General features: G+C 38.4%; 1 protein-coding gene across 1 annotated transcript in view; it reads left to right on the forward strand.

Annotated features, from left to right (window-relative positions):
* Positions 1 to 20432, forward strand: part of MCCC2 (methylcrotonyl-CoA carboxylase subunit 2) — a 54196-nt gene extending 33764 nt beyond the window's left edge. Inside the window, exons 9-17 of the mRNA XM_033110718.1 lie at positions 730 to 829; positions 940 to 1035; positions 4892 to 4964; positions 7919 to 7995; positions 10775 to 10841; positions 13310 to 13466; positions 14311 to 14425; positions 16296 to 16381; positions 19037 to 20432. Of these exons, the coding sequence (XP_032966609.1) occupies positions 730 to 829; positions 940 to 1035; positions 4892 to 4964; positions 7919 to 7995; positions 10775 to 10841; positions 13310 to 13466; positions 14311 to 14425; positions 16296 to 16381; positions 19037 to 19154 (889 nt within the window). The 3' untranslated portion in view covers positions 19155 to 20432. The remainder of the gene's footprint in view (positions 1 to 729; positions 830 to 939; positions 1036 to 4891; positions 4965 to 7918; positions 7996 to 10774; positions 10842 to 13309; positions 13467 to 14310; positions 14426 to 16295; positions 16382 to 19036) is intronic.
* Positions 20433 to 21074: the final 642 nt, after the last annotated feature.

Raw genomic sequence — 21074 nt, forward strand, 5'->3', positions numbered from 1 at the left:
TCATAGTACATCTACATCTGAAATAACAAGCCATGTAATCAGAACAGAACTAATAACCAGAGCAAGCCCCTGGCTTCATTCACACTGAACTTGAAATTGAACTGGAACGTCCATGGCCCTTATCACAGAAGCACTTTATTAATACCCATTTTTAGCCATGGAGTGAGGGATAATGTCTTGAAGCCTTTGTGTTTGTTACCCTACTGCAGCTTACTCTGGGCGTAACTTTGTAAAGAGGGGGCTCAGCAGTGTCTCAGAAACGAGAGACCATAGCTGGCATCTTCATTAGGAACTCAGGAAAAAACACGTTTCGTTAACAACAGCATCACAACGTTGTGCCATCTGTGGTTGAACTTGATCACATAGAGTTGTATTTGAGTTGCCTGGCATGAGCATTAAATAGAAGTCCTCGTCAGCAAGGCCATGGTCGAGTAGAAGGAGATCAAGACTGAGACATAGGAGGCGGGGGTTCTTATGCAGCTACTGGTGATCCTAGGGCAAGGTTCTTATGCGTACCTGGTTTTTCCTGTTTGTGAAATAAGGATAACACCAGGGACATCACCATGTTTGCCAGGGACATTATGAAGATCAAATTAGGTAACATTTGTTGAAGTGTTTTGGAAGTAAAAATTAATGTCATCCTTAGATGAGAGAAGCTATTTGGGGTTTAAGATACTTAATTATTTTCCTTTTCCTTTTTTGATTATTTTAGTGTGTTTTACTTTGTAGAAAGTCTGGAGTCACTGACTACTACGCTTTGGATGATAATCACGCCCTTCACTTAACTAGGAAGATTGTGAGGAATCTAAATTATCAGAAGAAATTGGATGTGAGTAGGATATGTTCTTTTATCTGTTAGTTTCCTAAAAAGCATTTTGGCTTAAGTTGTCTTGAAATAATGTCTTAAATTTGTTAATATGATTTTTCTATTTTCTGCAGGTTACCATTGAGCCTTCTGAGGAGCCTTTATTTCCTGCTGATGAATTGTACGGAATAGTTGGTGCTAACCTTAAGAGGAACTTTGATGTCCGAGAGGCATGTAAACCTTGAGCTGTAAACCTTTCTGTCAGTCTCTTTATGTGTGTATCCATTTTTAAAACTAAAGTTTGTTTAGATATGTTCATGCCCAGGAACTGTGGTGGATTCAGTCAGGAGGGACATTTAAGGAAAAGGTATCTTTCCGTAGTGTAGGTATCATTGGTACACATACATACTAAAAGAAAGGGGGTGAGGAATTCTTAATTATTGGAAAGTTTTCATTGTACAATGATGACAGCTTGGTTTATTCCTAAATGGTACCTGTGAACATTAGGAATGATGTAGGGCACCTTCAGCTATTAACATTTCTTTTCAATGTTCTTATTTCAGGAAATGGATGAAATGTCAGTAAGTTGTTGAAAGATAAACATACCCTTTTAGATCAATAATTACATTAGCAAAGATTAGACTTTTGATTCCAGTGGATGTTGCTATGGTTACAGATAGTCGACCTAGTCTTTTCTAGCCTAGATTGACAATTTTTAATGTTTGCATATATAATAGCATGAAGTCTTTCATTTTGTTCAGTATCCAGAGCTGGCAGAATGTTTTTTAAATTAGAAAATTACCATAATACCAGATTCTGCCTTCATATTTTGTTACTTTTTCCGTTGACTATGAAACTATTATTGTACTAATTGTGAAAAATGTAGATAATATAGAAAAACATCAAATTACTTATAATACTACAATCCAGAGAACACAGGTAATATTTTGGTATTTTGGTTTAATGTGTATACATTTTTATGTAGTTGAGATTTTATATGTGTGTGTGTGTGTATACACACACACACACACACACACACACACACACACATATATGAATTCTGCTTTTCCCAATTTAAATTATGAACGTTTGCCCATTATTTAAAAGTTTTTCATGAAACATTTTCCATGGCTATGTCCTAATTCCTATGATAGTACCTGGCTACATGGTAGGCACTCAGTAAATATTTTTTTCGAATGAATTGATGGCTATAATATCCCATTTACAGATATATAGAATTACTTATTTTAGGCAATACCTTACTGTTGTTAGAGGGTCTTAAATCCTGGATTTTTATGCAGCTTCGGTTTGGCAAGATGACTTAGTTAACTGTAAGTTTTAGAATTAGGATTTTAATTTGACTTTCCAACTGATTACAGGCACACAAAAAATGGTACAATCTGATGTGCCTGAAAAATGAGTAGTTCCAGATAGCCGAATTTTCTAGATAGCTAAGAATTCAGCCTCTTAAGCATAAACACTTTTTTTTCATTTATTCAACAGTATTTATTAAGTCCTTTTTTTATGAAGGTATTATTTCATGTACCCGGGGCACAGAAATGAGCAAAAAAACAGATGCAGATCCATGCCTTCCAAGTAGTTCCATTTCATTTTAATGGAGATCTTCTTATAAAGATAGTCTCTTGCCTTTTTAAATAGTATCCTGGACTTTAACCTTCGGCTAGCTCATGTGCCTCCTTGTAATGATAATTTATTACATTTTTCTGTACTAGCAAATTAGCTCTGTATGGAAGTCTTTCTAGTATATGGATCTGTGGGGTAGAACTGGAATAGGAGTCAGAAAGCCCAGACGCCAGTCCTCGTCTCCCTCGTCAGTGGCACTGGGATGGAAACCCTGAGCATTGGTTTCGGCTTTTACATATAGGAATAGGAGTACTACTAATATGTACTGTGTCTACTTCCTGAAGTTTGAGTCTTTGTGAAGATGAGTTACTATGTTTTATATGGCTGAGTGGTGTTCATCGTAAAGCAATTAGAAAGTAGTTTCACACTAAGTGGTGCTAGGTTGCTGTGCCCTTTGAGCTGCTTTATCTTTGATGGGAAGAATGGTGATTATGTGTTGATTGTTTTTTAAAAGATGCAATTTTGGTGGTACATAGCACTTAGAACAGATAACTGTTAATATTTCCATTATATAATTGGACCTTTTAGGAAAATAACTAAAAAATAATTCAAAGAAACTTTTGCTTTTTGGAAAGAAAGATATTGGGAAGCAGTCACTCATTTTTCAGCCTTTGCGTCTTGCAAATTAGAGTGATGTGGTAAACAGAAAAAAGGAAGTTCAAATTAGATAGAAAAATGACGTGTATCATCTAAAATAGTTTCTGAAGAAATTTGGAATATGCTTTATGTTTGGAACTCTTTGAAATAGCCCTGATGGATAATGATGAACCCCAAGGATAAATTATTTAGTAATTTCTACTCCTTTTAGATTAGTTATATACAGAGGGTGCCAAAAAAAATGTGTATACATTTTAAGAAAGGAAAACACTATATTAAAATTGTAGTACTCAATATATACCGATAACAAAAAATGAATACAAGTCATGTGTATACATTTTTTGGCACCTTGGTATATGTGGGGTGATCATTTGGTTATATCAGATTCAGAATCAATGAACTTTTATTGAAGGTGTGAGGGAGGAAGAAACTTTCCTCTACCGATTAAGGTTCTTCTGGCTGATCTGAGAATGAAATCTACATGGGGCAGATGAGATTCAAAAAGAGAAAAATAACTAAATTTAATTGTACTGCGGGGGTGCCAAAAAAATGTGTACAAGTGGACACTTCAGTCAGCATTGCTCAAGCAGTAGTTCACCATAATCAGAAGTGTCTGGACACTGATGGTAACCACTTTGAGCACCTCTGGTAATTGCAGAAGTCAGATGTGACTTGTATTCATCTTTTGTTATCGGTATGTATTGAGTATTACAATTTTAATAGTTTTTACTTTCTTAAAATGTGTGTACATTTTTTTGACACCTTCTGTATATTACATAGGAGAACCCAACATACATGAGAGAGTCAGAGACCGGTTTAGGGATGAAAAATCAAAATGAGGTATATGTGGCATTTTGAGCTATGGATGAGGTAAGGTGTCTTGGAGCTTCATGGGAGAGGAAGGTCATTTGCGGGACAATAAGAACATATGTTCAGTAATTAGAAGTTTGCCCTGTCTTATAGATAGATCATAAAAAGTTATTTCTGGTGATGACTCTTATTATGGGCAAGGCCCCAACTTTACATTCTTTACGGAGAGGTAAAAGTTTCTCATGAGCCCACAGGGTCTCAGTTGCCTTTAGCTCAAAGTAATCGCGTGCCACAGTAGGACATCTCAGGGAGGCCTGTTCTGAACCTCTTCAAAGGCTTGATAATAACAGCTACCTTTTAGTAGCAGCCAGGAAGTGTGCTGTAGTTAGCACTTTTTTAAGTATTATTATTTAAAACAACAACAGCAACAGATGAGGAAACTGAGGCTTAGAGGATTTTAGGTAAGCAGCCTGTGACTCTTGTTTCTCAGTGCTAGATCAGGGATTCAGAGATGGTTCCTCATCTCAGCATTATTTTCTTCGGTTCCTTTACTACTAGGTCATCACATCTTCACAACTTTGTCCCATCTTTGCAGAAGTGAGAGCTGAGACTCAGAGGGGTTAGATGACTTACTCCAGGACACACAAATGACGTGCGCTACCTTAGGTTGGAGCCTCAGTCTTCTGAGTGTAAGCTCCATACCTTGCTTTCTGATGGAATCCCTGACCCTCACCCAAGACATTTGAACAGCCACTGAGGCTTTGCGACTAGCATCCAGCCCACAGAGTCTCTCTGCTTCTCTGGTATGCAACACTGTGCTGTTGCTTTTATGGTGAAGTGTAAAATCTGAGCCCAGAATGACTTCAGGGCATTAACCATGCATACAGAGTGAAATACTAGCGAGATTTTCTGTGTGGGGTGAAATTTTGTGAAAGTAACAGCTTCACTCTGAATTTGTTTTCCTTGTAAATAACTTTAATGCAACAATTCTTTTGTAATATAATTTCTCAGGGACATTGTTATTTTTCCTCTTAGGTCATTGCTAGAATTGTGGATGGAAGCAGATTCAATGAGTTCAAAGCCTTATATGGAGACACATTAGTTACAGGTATAAAGACGAAGAACTGAAAATGTGAACATTCTCTGATGCTTGGAAAATAAGTGATGTCTTGTCTCAAAGCTTTGATGCCCTTGACGTGAGCTTTGTTATTTAGAGCAGTACAAATGTGTGAGTCAGTGTTCAATGGAGCTGTTTTGTAAAGATCATTTGTAGCTGAACAGCTTCATGGATCCAGAGAGTTTAAAATGATGATGTTTAGATGCTGTGCTGTAGGCCCTTATCTGTGACTTTGTGGCATTAGCTGTATAAAAAGTTTCTTATCATAGCAAAATTAGCAGAAATGTTTGTAGTTCTTTTTGTTTTTCTGGATAACTATATTTATTTTGAAAATTTCAGCACTGTTTACTTTATTCTTTAGTCTCCAATTTACCTGGCAAGTTTTATATGATATTTAAGTCTTCTCCAAAGGGTGTAGACTGAGTTAAGTGTAGGTTTTATGCTGATTTATGCAAACACTAGATTAAGAATACAGGACAGAATACCAAGCCTGAAAAAACAAAATAAGGATGTTTATAAAAGTTAATTCATTCATTTGAAGTGCTAAATTTGTAGGCCTTTGAAGAAAAATATTTGAAACATAGATGCTAGACACATAATAATCTATTTTGGACAAATGGCAAAACAAATGTGGGCATTTTATTTGGTCTTATAAAAGCTTGGAAATATAGCTGTTAGTCTGAAGACAACATGTCAGGGTAGAAGAAACAACTAGCTGCCAAATTCCAAATTGCAAACATACTTTGAGGCTTAAGGATAAGTCACAGCACTTTCTCCTGGTCTGATTTAGGAGCAAGAGAAGGGTTCACACTGAGAGTGGAATTTATGTTGTTGTATTTTGGTGTTTAAGTGATTAAGGGCTTTTGTCTGATATATAGACAGGATTTGTCACTAAATAGTTCAGGATGGAACCCTCATTGTGCAGCAGTTTAAAGCAAGTCAGAGCTGTTCCTGCTGCTTCCTCACGGATGGATGGCTGTCTTTGTCATCTATCTTGACGTGTGTGTCCTGTATTTGCTAAAAGTCTTGTGGCATCTTTGCTCACTGGAACACTAGGGATATATCCAGTTTCCTCTATCTCTTCTTGACTGTACTGGAATTCAAATAAGGTTGGGGAAAGGGGAGGGAGTGAGAGGGGGAGGGAGGAAAATGAGAGGGTGCAGGAGCATTGAGAGGGTGAGGTGGGAACGAGGGGAAGGGGGGATGAGAGGGGGAGGGAGATCAGGGGGAGGGGATGGAGGGGCGATCAGAGGGTGAGGGGAAGAGTGAGAGGGGGGTGAGAGGAGGGAGCTATAAGGGGGGAGTGAGTGAGGAGGGGGAAGAACAGAGTTTTCTGAGCATCAGGTGTCCCTGGCAGCTCTCAGGGGTTTGCACTTGCCGTGTGTTGGCTCTAGTAGTTTCTTGGACATTTTGCTTTCCTGTTTGGCCCATGGGAAGCTGGTGAAGGTGCTCCTTCCATGGCTGTGCCTAGTATAGCACCCTAGTCAGCAGGTCCTGTGCCTGGAGATCCCAGGCAGGGCTAGGGGTGGGTTGAAAGTCTAAATAGCTACAGGGCAGTTAGAGGGCAGTATAGCTTCACTGTAGCACCTTACTGCTGAGAGATAGGTGACATTCCCAGCTCCTTTGGTGGGTGGGGCAGGACTCCGAGTGGATCGCTAGGCCTTCTGGGAAGTCCACCTCTCTCTGCATTGCCTCTGTAAGTGGCAGTGCACTTAGGGTGTGCAGCATAGACTTTATGCTATGAAAGACGAAAAGAAATCTGGGTGAACATCTAATCAGTGTTTCATTTTACCACACTAAATAAACACAATAATTAAAAAATAAATCATGACAAGACCAAAGTTAAAAACAAATCTTTAAAAATTCAGCATTCTGGCTTATCAACAGGTTGACATTCTCTTACCCATTAATTTTTTGAGCACCTGCTGTGTATCAGGCATCGCTCTGTGGGTATCTTAGCAGCAGCCTGTCCGGCTTGAGCTTGGAGACAGAGTCTGGTTCCAGTTTGGTAGCGTGCTTTCTCTGACCCACTTTAACTAGACAGCTCGTTGATTCTGCGTTCCAAGTATCTGACATCTATATATAGTCATAAGTGGGCTTGTTGAAAATCATTTTTGGGAAGGTCTCTCTAGTGAAGTTCTTCAGGTTCACAAAATAATTAGCCTCCTAAAATCACCTGAAGTGTCTACCTTATAAAATAACAAGTGTCCCCCCTCTTTTTCTTCTTCCTTATTTCTCGTGTGTGTGTGTGTGTGTGTGTGTGTGTGTGTGTGTGTGTGTGTGTGTGTAGTGGGTGTTTGGAGTGGTAGTAGAAGTGGTGATGAGATATAAATGAAACTTGTGGAAGGGAGAAAGAAAAAAAGATGCAGACCTGGAGAAGACGAAGGTGGACTGATTCATTCTTCTGAGCTTCAACTGGATTTCTTATTTCAAATTTGGTCACCACCAGGCTTGATGGTGTTCCTGCTTTTTTTTTTTTTTTTTTAAATTGCGTTTGCTGAATGTATCCTCAGTATTTGAAAGGCCTGTCATTACCACAGGCATTTTCAGGCAAGCAAGTCACCTGAAACTGGCCAATAGCTCTGAACGTTGAGCTTTAAAAGGCTCTGCATCTTTGATTTGTTCTATTTCAGAATATCCTTCATGTCTGTTGCATAGTGGGCACTGAGATACCTGTTACATGAATGAATGGATGACACACTAACCCAGTAATCCAACCAGCCAGACAAGTGGATAACTTGATACATAACACACCCCTTTCAAGAAAGCAAAAACCCTAGACTCTAGTACCTGAGAAACAAAATGTGACGTGAGCTGTTTTGTACCATAGACAAAATCTCTATTTTAAACTTTGACTTGGAAGTACAGAATGTTAAATATATCTGTTTGCCGTGAATTAAAAGTCCTCTGAAATACATAAATCTTTTTTTCAATTTTCTTTTGAGGATTTGCTAGAATATTTGGATACCCAGTTGGTATCATTGGAAATAATGGAGTTCTCTTTTCTGAATCTGCAAAAAAGGTAAGTACTGTTAAACATGCTTCAAGATTGTCTGTTTTAAAACATAATGAACTTTCAAGATCAGGTAATGTATGAAAATTTATTGCATAAAAGCTTTAAGATATTTAACCAGATGCCTTAGCAAACAGAACACTGTGTGTGCGCGTGTGTTACCACGTTTCCCTGCAAATGAGACCCAGCCAGTCAGCTCTAATGCATCTTTTGGAGCAAAAATTTATATGAGACCCGGTATTATATTATATCATATCATATATCATATCATATCATATCATATCATATATCATATCATTCGGTCTTATATTATAGTAAAATAATAAGGGGTGTCATATTAATTTTTGCTCCAAAAGACACATTAGAGCTGATTGTCTGGCTACGTCTTATTTTCAGGGAAACATGGTAGTGTTTGAAACAGTTTTTGTGGAGGTTTACATGAACGTGCTGAACCATCTTGAGCACCGTTAAAAGTTAAATTTTGTGGGGGGAAAGTTCTTATAGGCTACTTGAATTATAACTTTTGTGGGCAATATATACATATTTTAAGAATGCAGGAATACTTGTCTTGAAAGTGTTTTACTCTCTAGTGCTTCATGTACTTGAGGGATTCAAAGATACTTTCCAGATGGTTCTGAGATCATTGATCTGTTTATTCTATCCCATCATCACTTTAATTTGATACTATTTTCACTTTTTGCAAAAGGAAAGATAATGGGTCTTCTTACTGAAGCTCTGGTTTTAAATGAGGGAATTCATGAATATCTTTTGGCTTAGTATTCTGTTTCATACATCATTGTCTCAGATTTACCTAAACTTAAATAACTAACTTAAATAAATGTAGTTCATGTACTTACTTGGTAGTGTTTTCTTCAGAAAAAAATATGTCAAGCCTTGTGTTTCCTCTTCAAATGACAGTAAATAACAAGGTTAAGGGTCTCTTACTGATGCAGGTAACAGGCAGTTAAGCTCTTTCAGACCCTAATTGAGGAAGAATTTATGTTTGTTTTACTGGTAAAACAAAGACTTTGTGGGTGGTGAACACACAATGGGATTTATAGATGATGTAATAGAGAATTGCACACCTGAAATCTATGTAATTTTACTAACAATTGTCACCCCAATAAATTTAAAAAAAAAAAAAAAAACCAACAAAGAATTTGTCTTTGTTTTACCAGTAAAATCAGTTTCTACATCCTGCTATCCGTTATTGTTTCCTCACTGTGACTATAAAACAAAAACAAGAAAGTAAAAATATGGAAAATAACAATCACCTACACTCACACCAGAAATAACCTTGAGTAACATTTTATTATGGTTCCTTAGTTTTTCCTATCTCTCCTCCTACCTTTTTAAAAATAAAATTGGTGTTGCCGTATGCAGTTGCCCCTCAGTATCTGCAGGGGATTGGTTCCACAACCCCCGCCCCCTCCACGGGTACCCAAATCTTTGGTTGCTCAAGTCCCTTGTGTAACATGGTGTAGTATTTGCATATAACCTGTGCACATCCTCCCATATACTTTAAATCACCTCTGCATTACTTACAATACCAAATAGAATACAAATGCTCTGTAGATAGTTGTTATACTGTATTGTTTAAGGAATAATGACAAGAAAAAAGTGTACATGTTCAGTACAGATTCAACCACCATAGGCCTAACTACGTAGTACACATCAGCAACAAAGTGAAAAAAAAATTTTTTTTAATATTTTGGATCCATGGTTGTTGATTGAATCCGTGGATGTAGAATCCGTGGATATAGAGGGCCGGCTGCATATAGAGGTTTTGCTTGTTTTCATTTAATAATATGTATAGTATAGTGTTTCTAAAATGTTAAATATTCCTGAAATAATCACTTTTAATGAATATATAATATACTTATTTCAATACAGGAAATGTCAGACTGAGGCCAAGAAAATCCACCTACTTTGGTTTGGTGGCTTGGCACAAATAAACTGGGGAGGAGTTATGTTTGGCTTCAATCTGATTTTTCATTTATAGAAGTAAGCCCTAAAGGTCTGTGTGATTTCCTTATTCTTATACTTGAGGTTGAGCAATTCCTTTGCAATTTTGTACTTGCCAGAGCATTTCCTGCAAAGTTAAATGGATCTGCAGATAGAAAGTAAAATATAAAGGAAATGGTTTATAAAGGTTTTCTTACTCAAATAATCTTTAGAAGATAGGGAAAGGAATAGTTATATTTTTATGTCATCAAATAGTTAATTTCCTAAACTCAAGGTTAGAAGGTCTCTAGCACTCATCTAAAATCCCATTTATTTGGGGGTATGTTGGTAAGAAAGATATTACTCTAATCTTGGTGCATGAAATAACTTCAGAGGATCATGAAAACATGAATGTCATCATAGATCTCCCTAAAGAGATTATATTCTATCTTTTGTAAAGTGTTGAACTAGGGAATTATAGTGAGGCTCAGAAATCCTCATGACAAGCAATCCTTTCTTTCTTCTGTATTATTGAGGTTTCACTTGCTGTTCGGAATGTTCTAGATTGACTTGATCCCTGATACAGCACGTGTCCTCCAGCCGTGTGCCAGTGGTCACACACGTGACTGTGCCCAACACGTGCAGTACAAACCACAGCCACATGTCCCATTGATAATGGGGCTGCACAGTAGTTCTATTGTTACTGTTACTATGAGGTCAGATTAGCCAAGCAAAGGCTAATCTTGGGTCTTTTCTTTGACCCAAGTGTGGTATTTGTAGGCTGCAAGATGATTACAGATTTGTTCACCCCCTTTACAAAGATTTTTATCTTACTTGCTTATAGGGGGCTCACTTCGTCCAGTTATGCTGCCAAAGGAATATTCCTCTGCTCTTCCTTCAGAACATTACTGGTAAGGAAATAGCGTAATCATTTTGGCTGCGCTTATTCTAGAGCTGCACTGTCCAGGATGGTTCATGTGTTGGACAGAGCAGACATAGAACACTTCCATCATAGCAGAAAGTTTTATTGGTGATACTCTTCCTAGAGTCTCTTTAAAGGTTAATGTCTCATGAATCGTAAATATTTTGGGGAGTTTATCCACATTTTTAAGTGAGGCAGTTTCTGAGTTACGGTATCACAGGCATTTGAGTGGCCTCCCTTTGCTCCTGCACGAGCACACCCGCACACCCAGAGAGCAGCAGAGCTTTTTCTTGACACTCTCTCACCACTGCCAGAGGATGTTGTCTGGCCCAGCATCCTTTTCTTAGTACTTTGTTCCCCTTAAAGGATTTCAAGCACCTGCCATGGTCCTTGCTTTTTCTCATCTTTTATTATGCAGTTAATTCTACCTCAGGCGACATCTTTTTAAAATGTACATGCACATCCTAAACCGAAGTCTGGGGATTTAAGTTTTGACTCCAAAGAATGGTATGACCAATGTCAGCTCTCTGGATTTCATGTTCCATAGATGATCTTAACATGATGGATGAAATGATTTTTTAAGGTCTCTTATCTTATGGTTCTAGAATTCTTTTTCCTAGAATTCCATGATTCTCTTATTGATACTTGTTTTGTATGTTGTGTGGTTCCTGACATATAGGAGGCGCTTAAATATGTAGGCTAGCTGAAAAACTTCTTTTTTCACTCAGTCTTCTAAATCACCCATGGTTATCTCAGGTTTAAAGGAAGGAGGGGCTCTTAACTAGTTGTTAGGATCAGGCAGACCTTCATGAGAAGAGGAAGTTGGCTCTTGACAGGCACAAGGCTTTAAACAGTATTGATGGTAAAACATCTTAAGTTTAAGATACTTGGTTAGATGGGTTTTGAGAGGAGTTATATCCAGACGGCAGCCTGAGAGAGGGCCCTATGTGTCAAACCTCATAAAAAGGCAGATATAAAGTGTTCTGAAGTGTCACTGGTGCAACAGCCTTGTTTCTAATAATGATGCATAGTTTATTAACCACCCGTAAGTTAAACTGTGTGCTGGGGAGATTCCTACATTTTAAAAAAATATTATTTATTTATTTATTTTATCTAGGTTGGGGGCAGAGAGCAGAGGTTGAGTTTGGTTTCATAACGTTGCAATTGAGGGACCTGTATGACATCCATCTGGAGATATATAATAGGCCATTGAAAAATCTTGAACACAGAAGAGGTGTGTGAGCTGAAGGTGAAAGTGTAGGTATCACCAGAATATGGAGATGATATTTAAGGCTGTGGGAAGAGATAAAAATACTCTGGGAAGAGAAGAGGGACAATCTGGGAGTAGCTCTAATTTCTTCCACAGAGATGACAGTAAGAAGAAATGGAGTATAATTATACTGTTTTTCCAGGTGGGAAGGAGAAGGATCGGAAAAAGCCAAGTGAGATAGCCTCAGTCTTTTTTTTTTGTTTTGTTTTCTGAAGGCAAAATTATCTACAGAGCCTTAGAGGGGCAGCGGGGTGGTGGGGGGGATGGAGGTGAGTTGACATTTGAGATAGCTATTGTGGGAATATTACAGTGAGTCAAGATAAGGTAGATAAAGGATTTCTGAGCTATTCTGATGGCCCAGCTCAGATGGGCAGAGGAAGTAGGTGGTACCTGGTGAGGGCCAGGGCTGTCCTGTCACCACTTTTGTATCCGCAGCAGGTACCGGTGCTCCATAAGAACTGGTTGAATTCAATTGGATGATCTGATGCTGGAGATTTGCAAAGCAAGAGCAGTGACAGTCCAGTAGGCTAGCGAGTGTACGGTGGGGAGGGAGACACGGTGAGGAGGGAGACACGGGAAGCCTGATTGGGTGTTTCTTAGGTGAAGAGGAAGGAGCCCAAGGCCCGGAAGGCCCAGTGCAGCTCTGAGCATCCAACAGAGCTGGGAGCTTGAACAATTAGAAGGGTCGTGTGATGATAATGTATCGAGTCCCTGACAGACTCTTAACATCTCTGAAACATTCCTTTTTATTTCATCCAAGTTTTAAAGCAGCATTTCAGAAGGATCAGTCTGTTTTTTTAAACCAGGTCAGTGAATACTACAGCCCTTCACAGTTCAGCTGCCCACAGTCCTTTTTCCTTAGCTTGCCCTGTCACTCTTTCATCACCAAGCTACTGTTTTGAGATCATGTGTTGAAGATAAATTGCATCCTTGTCTTGTTCGAAGATCTCTGTGTGCATCCAAATGAACCATTTTAAGAAAAGTTTTAAAGTGATTAGAGAAAATTTTATTTTATATTTTAAAGCAAATTTTTTTAGGGGGTGTATTTCACATATACATATTTTGTTAGGGTGAGAGGCCTATAGTGAAATGTAATTTGATAAGTTGTCCTTCCGATACCTTGATGGCATTGACTTCTGCACATTAATCCTGTCACCCAGAGGCTCTCTTTCTGTTCTTTCTGTTAGGATTTATGGTTGGTAGAGACTATGAAGCTGAAGGAATTGCCAAGGATGGTGCCAAGATGGTGGCCACTGTAGCCTGTGCCAATGTTCCTAAGATAACTCTCATCATCGGGGGATCCTATGGGGCTGGGAACTACGGGATGTGTGGCAGAGCATACAGGTAGGTGGTTGTCTTTATTTTTCTCTGAAAGAATCACACTTCAAGTATAAGTGGTCAGGTTTATTTGAAATATAGAATGGCATTCACAAATCTTGATCAGTTTTAGCATAATTTGTATCATCTGGAGGGGTGAAATGAAATTTAGTGCTAAAAGTACTCCTTGGAAGAAATCCACAATGGGAATCAAGAAATATTTTGAAATGGCTGATTATGAAAATACTATATATCATAACTTGTGTGATGTGGCTAACATCTTGTTTTGAGAAAGGTGTGTAGACTTTCTATATACTCGTATGTTATGGAAAAGAAGTGAGGCTGAAAATCAGTGAGCCAAGTAGCCAGCTCAAGAAGTTCAAAGAAGAACAACATTTTAAACAAAAGAAAAATAGGAAACAGGACATAGTAAAGAGCAAACACAAGACAGAAGAATCAGGAAAGCCCAAAATTGCTTTGTTTGAAAGGTTAAGCAACTTTTCACCAAAAAAATAAAGTGAGAAGGCACATATACTCAGTATCAGGAATGGAAAATAGGTAAGACCATAGATAAGAAGAGGCTATTTTGAATACTTTTATGTCAAATGAATTTAGATGAAATGGAAAAATACAGTTTATCAAAACAGACATCAGAATCACCTGGAGAATTTCAAGTCCTAACCAGGTCCAGGCACCACCTCTGGAGGTTAGTGTGAGGTGGGTTCCAGGCACTGTAATATTTTTTAATCCGCAGATGATTGTAATGTGCAGCTAGAATGAAGAACCACTCGTCTAAAAGGTAAACATGGACTTCTGAAAATATCTGTTAAACAGTGAATTAATTTGATCATTCTTTTTTTTCCTTCCATAGCCCAAGATTTCTTTACCTGTGGCCAAATGCTCGTATCTCAGTGATGGGAGGAGAGCAGGCAGCCAATGTGTTGGCAACAATAGCAAGAGACCAAAGAGCACGGGAAGGGAAAGAGGTAAATGCCATTTGTCCTCCATCTCAGAGTTTGGCTTTCACCAGTGAACACGCTGAAGCCAGGATGCAGCGCCCTCAGACTCCCTCCATGTTTGTGGGTCGGGGTCCAACGTGCAGGGATGTTCAGCTTTTGAGAAGACGCTGGCATGGAAGTTGTTTCAGGAGTTTGGACTTAACACATTCTCTGTCTCTCTTTGTAGAGCCATTTCATTTGAGGTACCTTCTTGTGGTAATTTACAAAATTTTCAGAATCCCAAGAACACACTTCAAGAAACTGCCTGCGAGTGCCTAAGGCGTAAAGATGTTTGAGTCTGCGTCATTCGCAGTTAGTGAGCTTTAAATAAATGTGATTTACTTCTTGGATTTTATGACCTAAAGCAGCAGAATTTTGTTTTTTCTATTTTACTTTTAATTGTCATTAAGGATACTTTGAGTGGGAGTACTCAGTCATCTTATGAGAGTTGATTAACATTCTTATACTGTGATAGTATAAATGAGGAAAAATGGGAAGGGCACCGGAAGCTTCATGAGAAGCAGGTAAATGAACTCCTTTGTTTGTGTCTTCGTTAGAGATTCTTCTGAAATTTTGCACTCATTTTTATTAGTCTTAGCTTTGAACTATTTTGTATAAGCATCAAGCCTTGAAATGCATGTTCCTGAAATTGCGAGGTGCATTGTTTCATCATAACAAGGCGAACAATGGAGGAGGCCCTGTCTGCTCCTGCTCTCAGTCCTGCTGTGTGGGAAGCATCTGGTCCGTCTCCTAGTCTGTGGGACGGGAATAATACAGAGCCAGAGGGTGGTCCCTGCCTCCCTGGATACACCCCACCCGTGCCTCACATCCCCAGTTGTGTTTTCTAAGCAGCAGGCACTTTGCAGACTTAAACTGAGGTTTCAGATTAATACCGACGCGTGTCCAAGCAAAAGGAAAGCTTTATGTGGGGGTGTGTGTGAAGGTTCCAATATTTTGAAGATAAGTCTTAAATTCTAGCCCAGCATGGTGATCTCTTATTAAATAATTGTTCTTTGATTAATTTGATATACCGATGCATGAATTCATCTATTTTTATATATGAAAGGAAAGTACAGGATTTTAGTGGTTCTCCCTCTGAATTCTTGACCAATAAATGATATTAAACGATGGAAGTACGTAAAAGAAGGTTAGCTTTATTTGAAATAAGTCATTTGTTTCTGCTGTGGAATATTTTTTAAGTTGAAACTACTTTTCAGCATTTCAGAATTAATCTGCATAAATACTTTTACATCTGAATTAATTATACCTTGTTTCTAAATTTTTAATTAGAGAAAAATATCTCTCAGCTATCTGGGAAACTGAAAAGGTTTAAGCTTTAAAATGTTTAAAAGTTTGGCTATTTTGAATGAAAATTCCCTGCTTCACCTTCTTAAACAGAAGCTGCTAAATGTCACGTAACCCTTTTGTTACATTGTATGATTCACATCCAATGTTGTCCCTGCTGGACTATGTGGTAACCTTGGTTTTGACCTTATATTGAACGGCCAGCCTCAGGGTGTTGTCTCTGATAAGGGGGAGATGATGGTGCATTAATTTTTTTTTATTAGTTTCAGGTGTACAAAGCAACGTTAGACAATTATACCCCTCACAAAGTGATAAACCCCGGCCCCCCGCCCCGGCTATTGTATATAGCTGACATTGTATATAGCTGTTACAGTGCATTAATTTGATACTCATGTCTCAGATTCTGTATGTTAAGGCATCACTTGTAATCTGTACATCACTGTGCAGATGTTGGTTGTAACAATATTCACGACAGTCATCCTTTTCTCTTGAGGTTCTCTTGAGTGGATCTGTTCTACTACAGCAGACTTACTAGTGGTTCCTTTGCTTTCAGTTCTCCAGTGCTGAGGAAGCAGCTTTAAAAGAGCCCATCTTGAAGAGGTTTGAAGAGGAAGGAAATCCTTACTATTCCAGTGCAAGGTGGGAGCCAGAGAATAACTAACTCTGATAGGCACATGTGGACAGGGCTGCAGCTTTCCAGAGATCTGGGCAGTCGGGATGGTCCAGCCTTTGTGGGAACCAAAAAATAATATTTAGACACAATTTTGTACGTCTTCCCTATCCTGGGAATGTGTCCTGCTGAAACGCAGCCCCTTCTCCCACTGTTGGTCTGACGCTGCCACTCTTCACTCCTCTTCCTTTATCCCATTTCTCCTCGAGCTGTCTGGGATCTGAGTGACGCTGCATACAGCCAGAGGTGGGCCACACTGGGGCTGGGAAGTTAAGTTAGAATCCTGGCTGTGTCGTTTTCAGGAATTAGTTCTGTTATAGTTTTTGCTAAACCCATGGATTTCTATCATCCTCCCTCTCTTTGATTATTTTGTTTTTACCTCATTTTAAACACAAGATTGAATACTTTTTGTCGCTTACTAACCAGTGTATTCAGAAAGTGATTAGTCAGTCACAGCCAGGGTCCATGTGTCAGCATCAAATAATTACCTCATACACCTATGTAGCTCTTAGTTTTCTGTTTGGTTCTTATCCCACTTAATAAGGTAATAAATTATCACGGCCTGTCCCAGCTGGACACTTGCTGGCATATGCTTTCAGACAGCTTTTCCAACAACTCCAATGTTTTGCATTCTGAAGAGTAAGCTTCATGGGTTCCTTTTATCCCTTGAGCAGATGGAAAAAAGAAAATAACAATTTGTATCTTTTGAAATTAGTTTATGCTGTGATTTATGCCATTTCCTGGTGAAGGGAAACTGGAGAGGAGGGAGAAAAGAAAATCAAAAGTTAGAATCCATTTCAATCACTTGAATGTATGTTCAAAGACTGAACATACTTATTTTAAGAGCATAATTAGTTTCAGACTTCAAATAATACCATTTGGGATTTTTTAAAAGCCTGTTTCTCGTTTTGTTAATATCTATTTTATAAGCAATTTTACAGGTACATTTTGTTGGGGTGGGTCACTGATTCGTGGAATTAAGAACAAAATATTTCATAGTCTTTGATTTGAGAACTAAACATGTTCTGCTTTATACTGTAGCCAGTAGAAGCAAAGAGGAACTAGAAAACCATATAAAAGATTTAAGAGAAAATGTATATTGTAAACACACCTACAGCTTTTTTAGCATAAGATTTTAACTGAAATTTACAAGGACAGTTGAAATATTAAACTTTGAAAAATAGCATATTTGGTGTGAGCCATTACTTTGTTTTCAGCCCTGACTAAGCCATCTTTTAAGAAAGATTAAATCCTTCATTACTGTCATACTTACGTTATTATTTTTTTAATGGATTATTTTCAAGGCAGGAGAACAAATAGCCCAGATAGACTTATCTTTGAAAAGACATATTGAAAGATAGTAGGTTTTTCTGTTACTTTGTAGATATTTAACCCTTCTGTTGAAACATTTGGTGGCATGGAGACAGCAACTTTCTTTCAAAGATGAAAGGATTTTCAAGCCAATTTATGGCACCTTCCTTGGGTTTAATAAATTTCAGGTTTAGGCTTTCACATGGCTCCCTCTATCTTTTCATCTACTACTATAACCTTCTGTGTTTTTCTTAATCCTTACATGTTACATATGCAGCATGCCAGTTCTGTTCTGCTCAGTTGTTTTTATAATCAGACTTTTCAGGCATTTGACTAAGGCCTCTTATCTGGAGCGGTTTTTTTAATGACCATCATGAAGCAGTGCCCCCATCCCACCCCACCCCCTCATCATTGTGCTACGTCACTCCGCTGTAGGCTTCAGGGGGTAGTGTAATCAATTGACCTGCTTACAAATTACATGAGTGGCCTTTTTTAAATTGGCTATTGATACTGCAGGGTCCCTATTATGAATGTTTTATAAGCAGAGATTTGATTCATTATCTGTCAATGTAAGTATGGTTTAATAATTGATGTTATGTCCAGATACTGAAGGCAGTTTGTTTAACGAAAGCAAAACTGCCACCTACTAATGACCTTTAAAAAAAGCAGTATTTCTCATTCATTTTTCTTATAAATTTGAGGTTGTCATTGAAAAGCAAACTAAAATTTCTACTTAAAAGTTTCTTCTAAAAGCAATTTAAAGCTATTTCTTGTTCTTCCTATCATAGCAAAAAATAAAGAACTACATATGCAGGTATTGTTTTATTAATAAAATATACTGAAGTCTGTTCAGTAATGTTTATAGTTTCTGAAGGAGGAGTTTTGGGGAATACACCTTTTCCAGTAGAGACTTTACCTGGGTTTGTGTGGCTCTTCATATTAACAGGAATACATCACCTTGGTTTGTATGTTTGTGTGGACCGAAGAGGGACAGGAAAGTTTTCCCTGAAATAAGTAAAAATGTTTTTAGACCAGGGATTATTTTGTAGTTTCTTGTAACAAGCTGTTCCTAAAGCCATAAGCTTGATTTGACATTCTGTGGGGGCGTGGGATGAAAGCCATTTCATTTTTCTTTCTCCCTTTTCCCTCTCTCTTAAACATGGTTTCAGCAGTGAGATTAGAGTCCACAGGATCTGATCAGTAGATCCATATATTACCTGAAGAAAAACCAACTTGCCATTTCTGGGCAGGGAGTGTGTAAGTGGTAGTTTGGTGGTGGATTCCTAATCACTCATGTTTTGTTCTTTTGTCAGGCTGTGGGATGATGGGATTATTGATCCAGCGGACACCAGACTGGTCCTGGGTCTCAGTCTTAGTGTGGCCCTCAATGCACCAATCCAGAAGACTGACTTTGGCACCTTGAGGATGTAACTGGAACATGAAGCATCTTCTATTGGCCATGTACCAAAAATTAATACATTCACAACATTAAAATTTTAGACTTTTTCAGCATGTGACTATTACAGTAAAATTGTTTTTGTAACAGTGCACTGTACTTTTCTACCTTAAAAAAAATCAGTGAAGATATTTATTTGATGAACCTCAATTCCCTGTAAATTTTCTTGGAGAGATTTTTCAGTGCCTCAGCTTTATCACCCATAAAATAAAAAGAATAACTTACAGTTATCCTTTCTAAAGCACAAGTAGTATGAAAAGTCCTATAAGCTATAAATTCCAGGTATTATCGAGACTATTAATATAAAGTTGTATTCCCACCGAAATGATTACTTTGCTGATTATGATTATGCATGACATTTTAACACATTTATTTTTTAAAAGCATCTATTACTTTTCCCTCCTGCCACTATCCTACTCCTTCTGATAATGATCAGATTTCTTGCTGACTGCACTGGAGACTCTATTTCGTGCCCATTTTCTGCTCACCCTACCCCTCGCTGGCCGACAGCCCTCTCAAAGGCTACCGTTGAGCTCCATGTTGCTGAAGCCAGTGGGTTCTTTTCCGCCTTTATTGGATTTAATTCTGTGCAGCATTCAAATCTGTTGAACACTTCCTCCTGGAAATGCTATCCTTAGCTTCCATTTCCTGACACTCTAGGTTTTCTACCAAACTCTTTGGCCATTCTCATTTAGTTTGCTTCACAGGCCACTCTTCCTTTGCTGATTCTGACACCGCTTCACCATTTGTCCTGATTTTTCACTAGTAATAATGGGTACAGTCTTACTTTGAAAGATACAAGTAACACGGAAGTATCTCCCCATTCTTTTTTAAATTGTGGAAAATATACATGACGTAACATTTACCATTTTATCATCTTTTAAGGGTACAGTTCTGTGGCATTAAGTACATTCACTCTGTTGTGCAGCCATCACCACCCTCCATCTCTAGAACTTTTCATCATCCCCAACTGAAACGTTGTTATTAAACACTAACTCCTCATTACCCCCCGCCCCCAGCCCCTGGCACATCTTATTCTTAAACATATGTGTTTCTCATGGCTTGATTTACTTTTGCTAGGCCATTTCAACCCTTCTTATGGCTTCCGTTGCCATATAAATGCAGCTGATTCCCGCGTCGACAGTTCATAACACAGTTCTCCCCTGAGCTTCAGACCTGGATATCTGCATTGATTATCTTAGAGGAACTGCAGATTGTCAGCAAGCTCTGTTGATTTTGCCTCCTAACTCTCACTTAAATTCCCCCAGTTACTTGAGTCCTAGGAGTGGTCTACCTTCATTCAGCTTTACCTAATCTAATCTCTCCATTGCTCTGGAATTAGGATGGCCATTCTACATGCACATCTGGTCATGTTACCCCCTTACTTAAAGCTTTCACTGGTTCCTATAGGATTGCTAGACCCCCAGTGCCCTCTGTGATCTTGATCATCACCTCTTCAGTCTCATCTCCTTGACTCTTCTTTTCACACTTTGGTGCGTCAGCCATTCTAGACTTTTTCTAGTTTCTTGAACCTACAAAGTCATTCCCACCTCAGCGTCTGCAAGGTCCCTGCTGCCTGAACTCTTCTAGTGTCCCTTACACACTTATCTTTCTGTCTCTGACTTCCCTGGGCTGAGTTAGTCACCCACATTATGCTCTTGTAAAGCACCATCCACTTCCTGTCACTTCTCTGTCTTACATGTTTATAAGAAATACAAACGTTTCTTTAATATTACCCTCCTGCTACAATGTAAGCTCCATGAGAGCAGGGATCTTCCTGTTTAGCCTGTGTCTCCAGTGCTTGGCACTTGTAGGTGCTCAAATACTTATTGAATTAATGAAAAAAATCCATATTTTAATTGATATCCTGAGGCCACGTCACTTTAAAATTAAGT

This window comes from Rhinolophus ferrumequinum, chromosome 7 (assembly GCF_004115265.2).
Source record: "Rhinolophus ferrumequinum isolate MPI-CBG mRhiFer1 chromosome 7, mRhiFer1_v1.p, whole genome shotgun sequence".
Taxonomy (NCBI): domain Eukaryota; kingdom Metazoa; phylum Chordata; class Mammalia; order Chiroptera; family Rhinolophidae; genus Rhinolophus; species Rhinolophus ferrumequinum.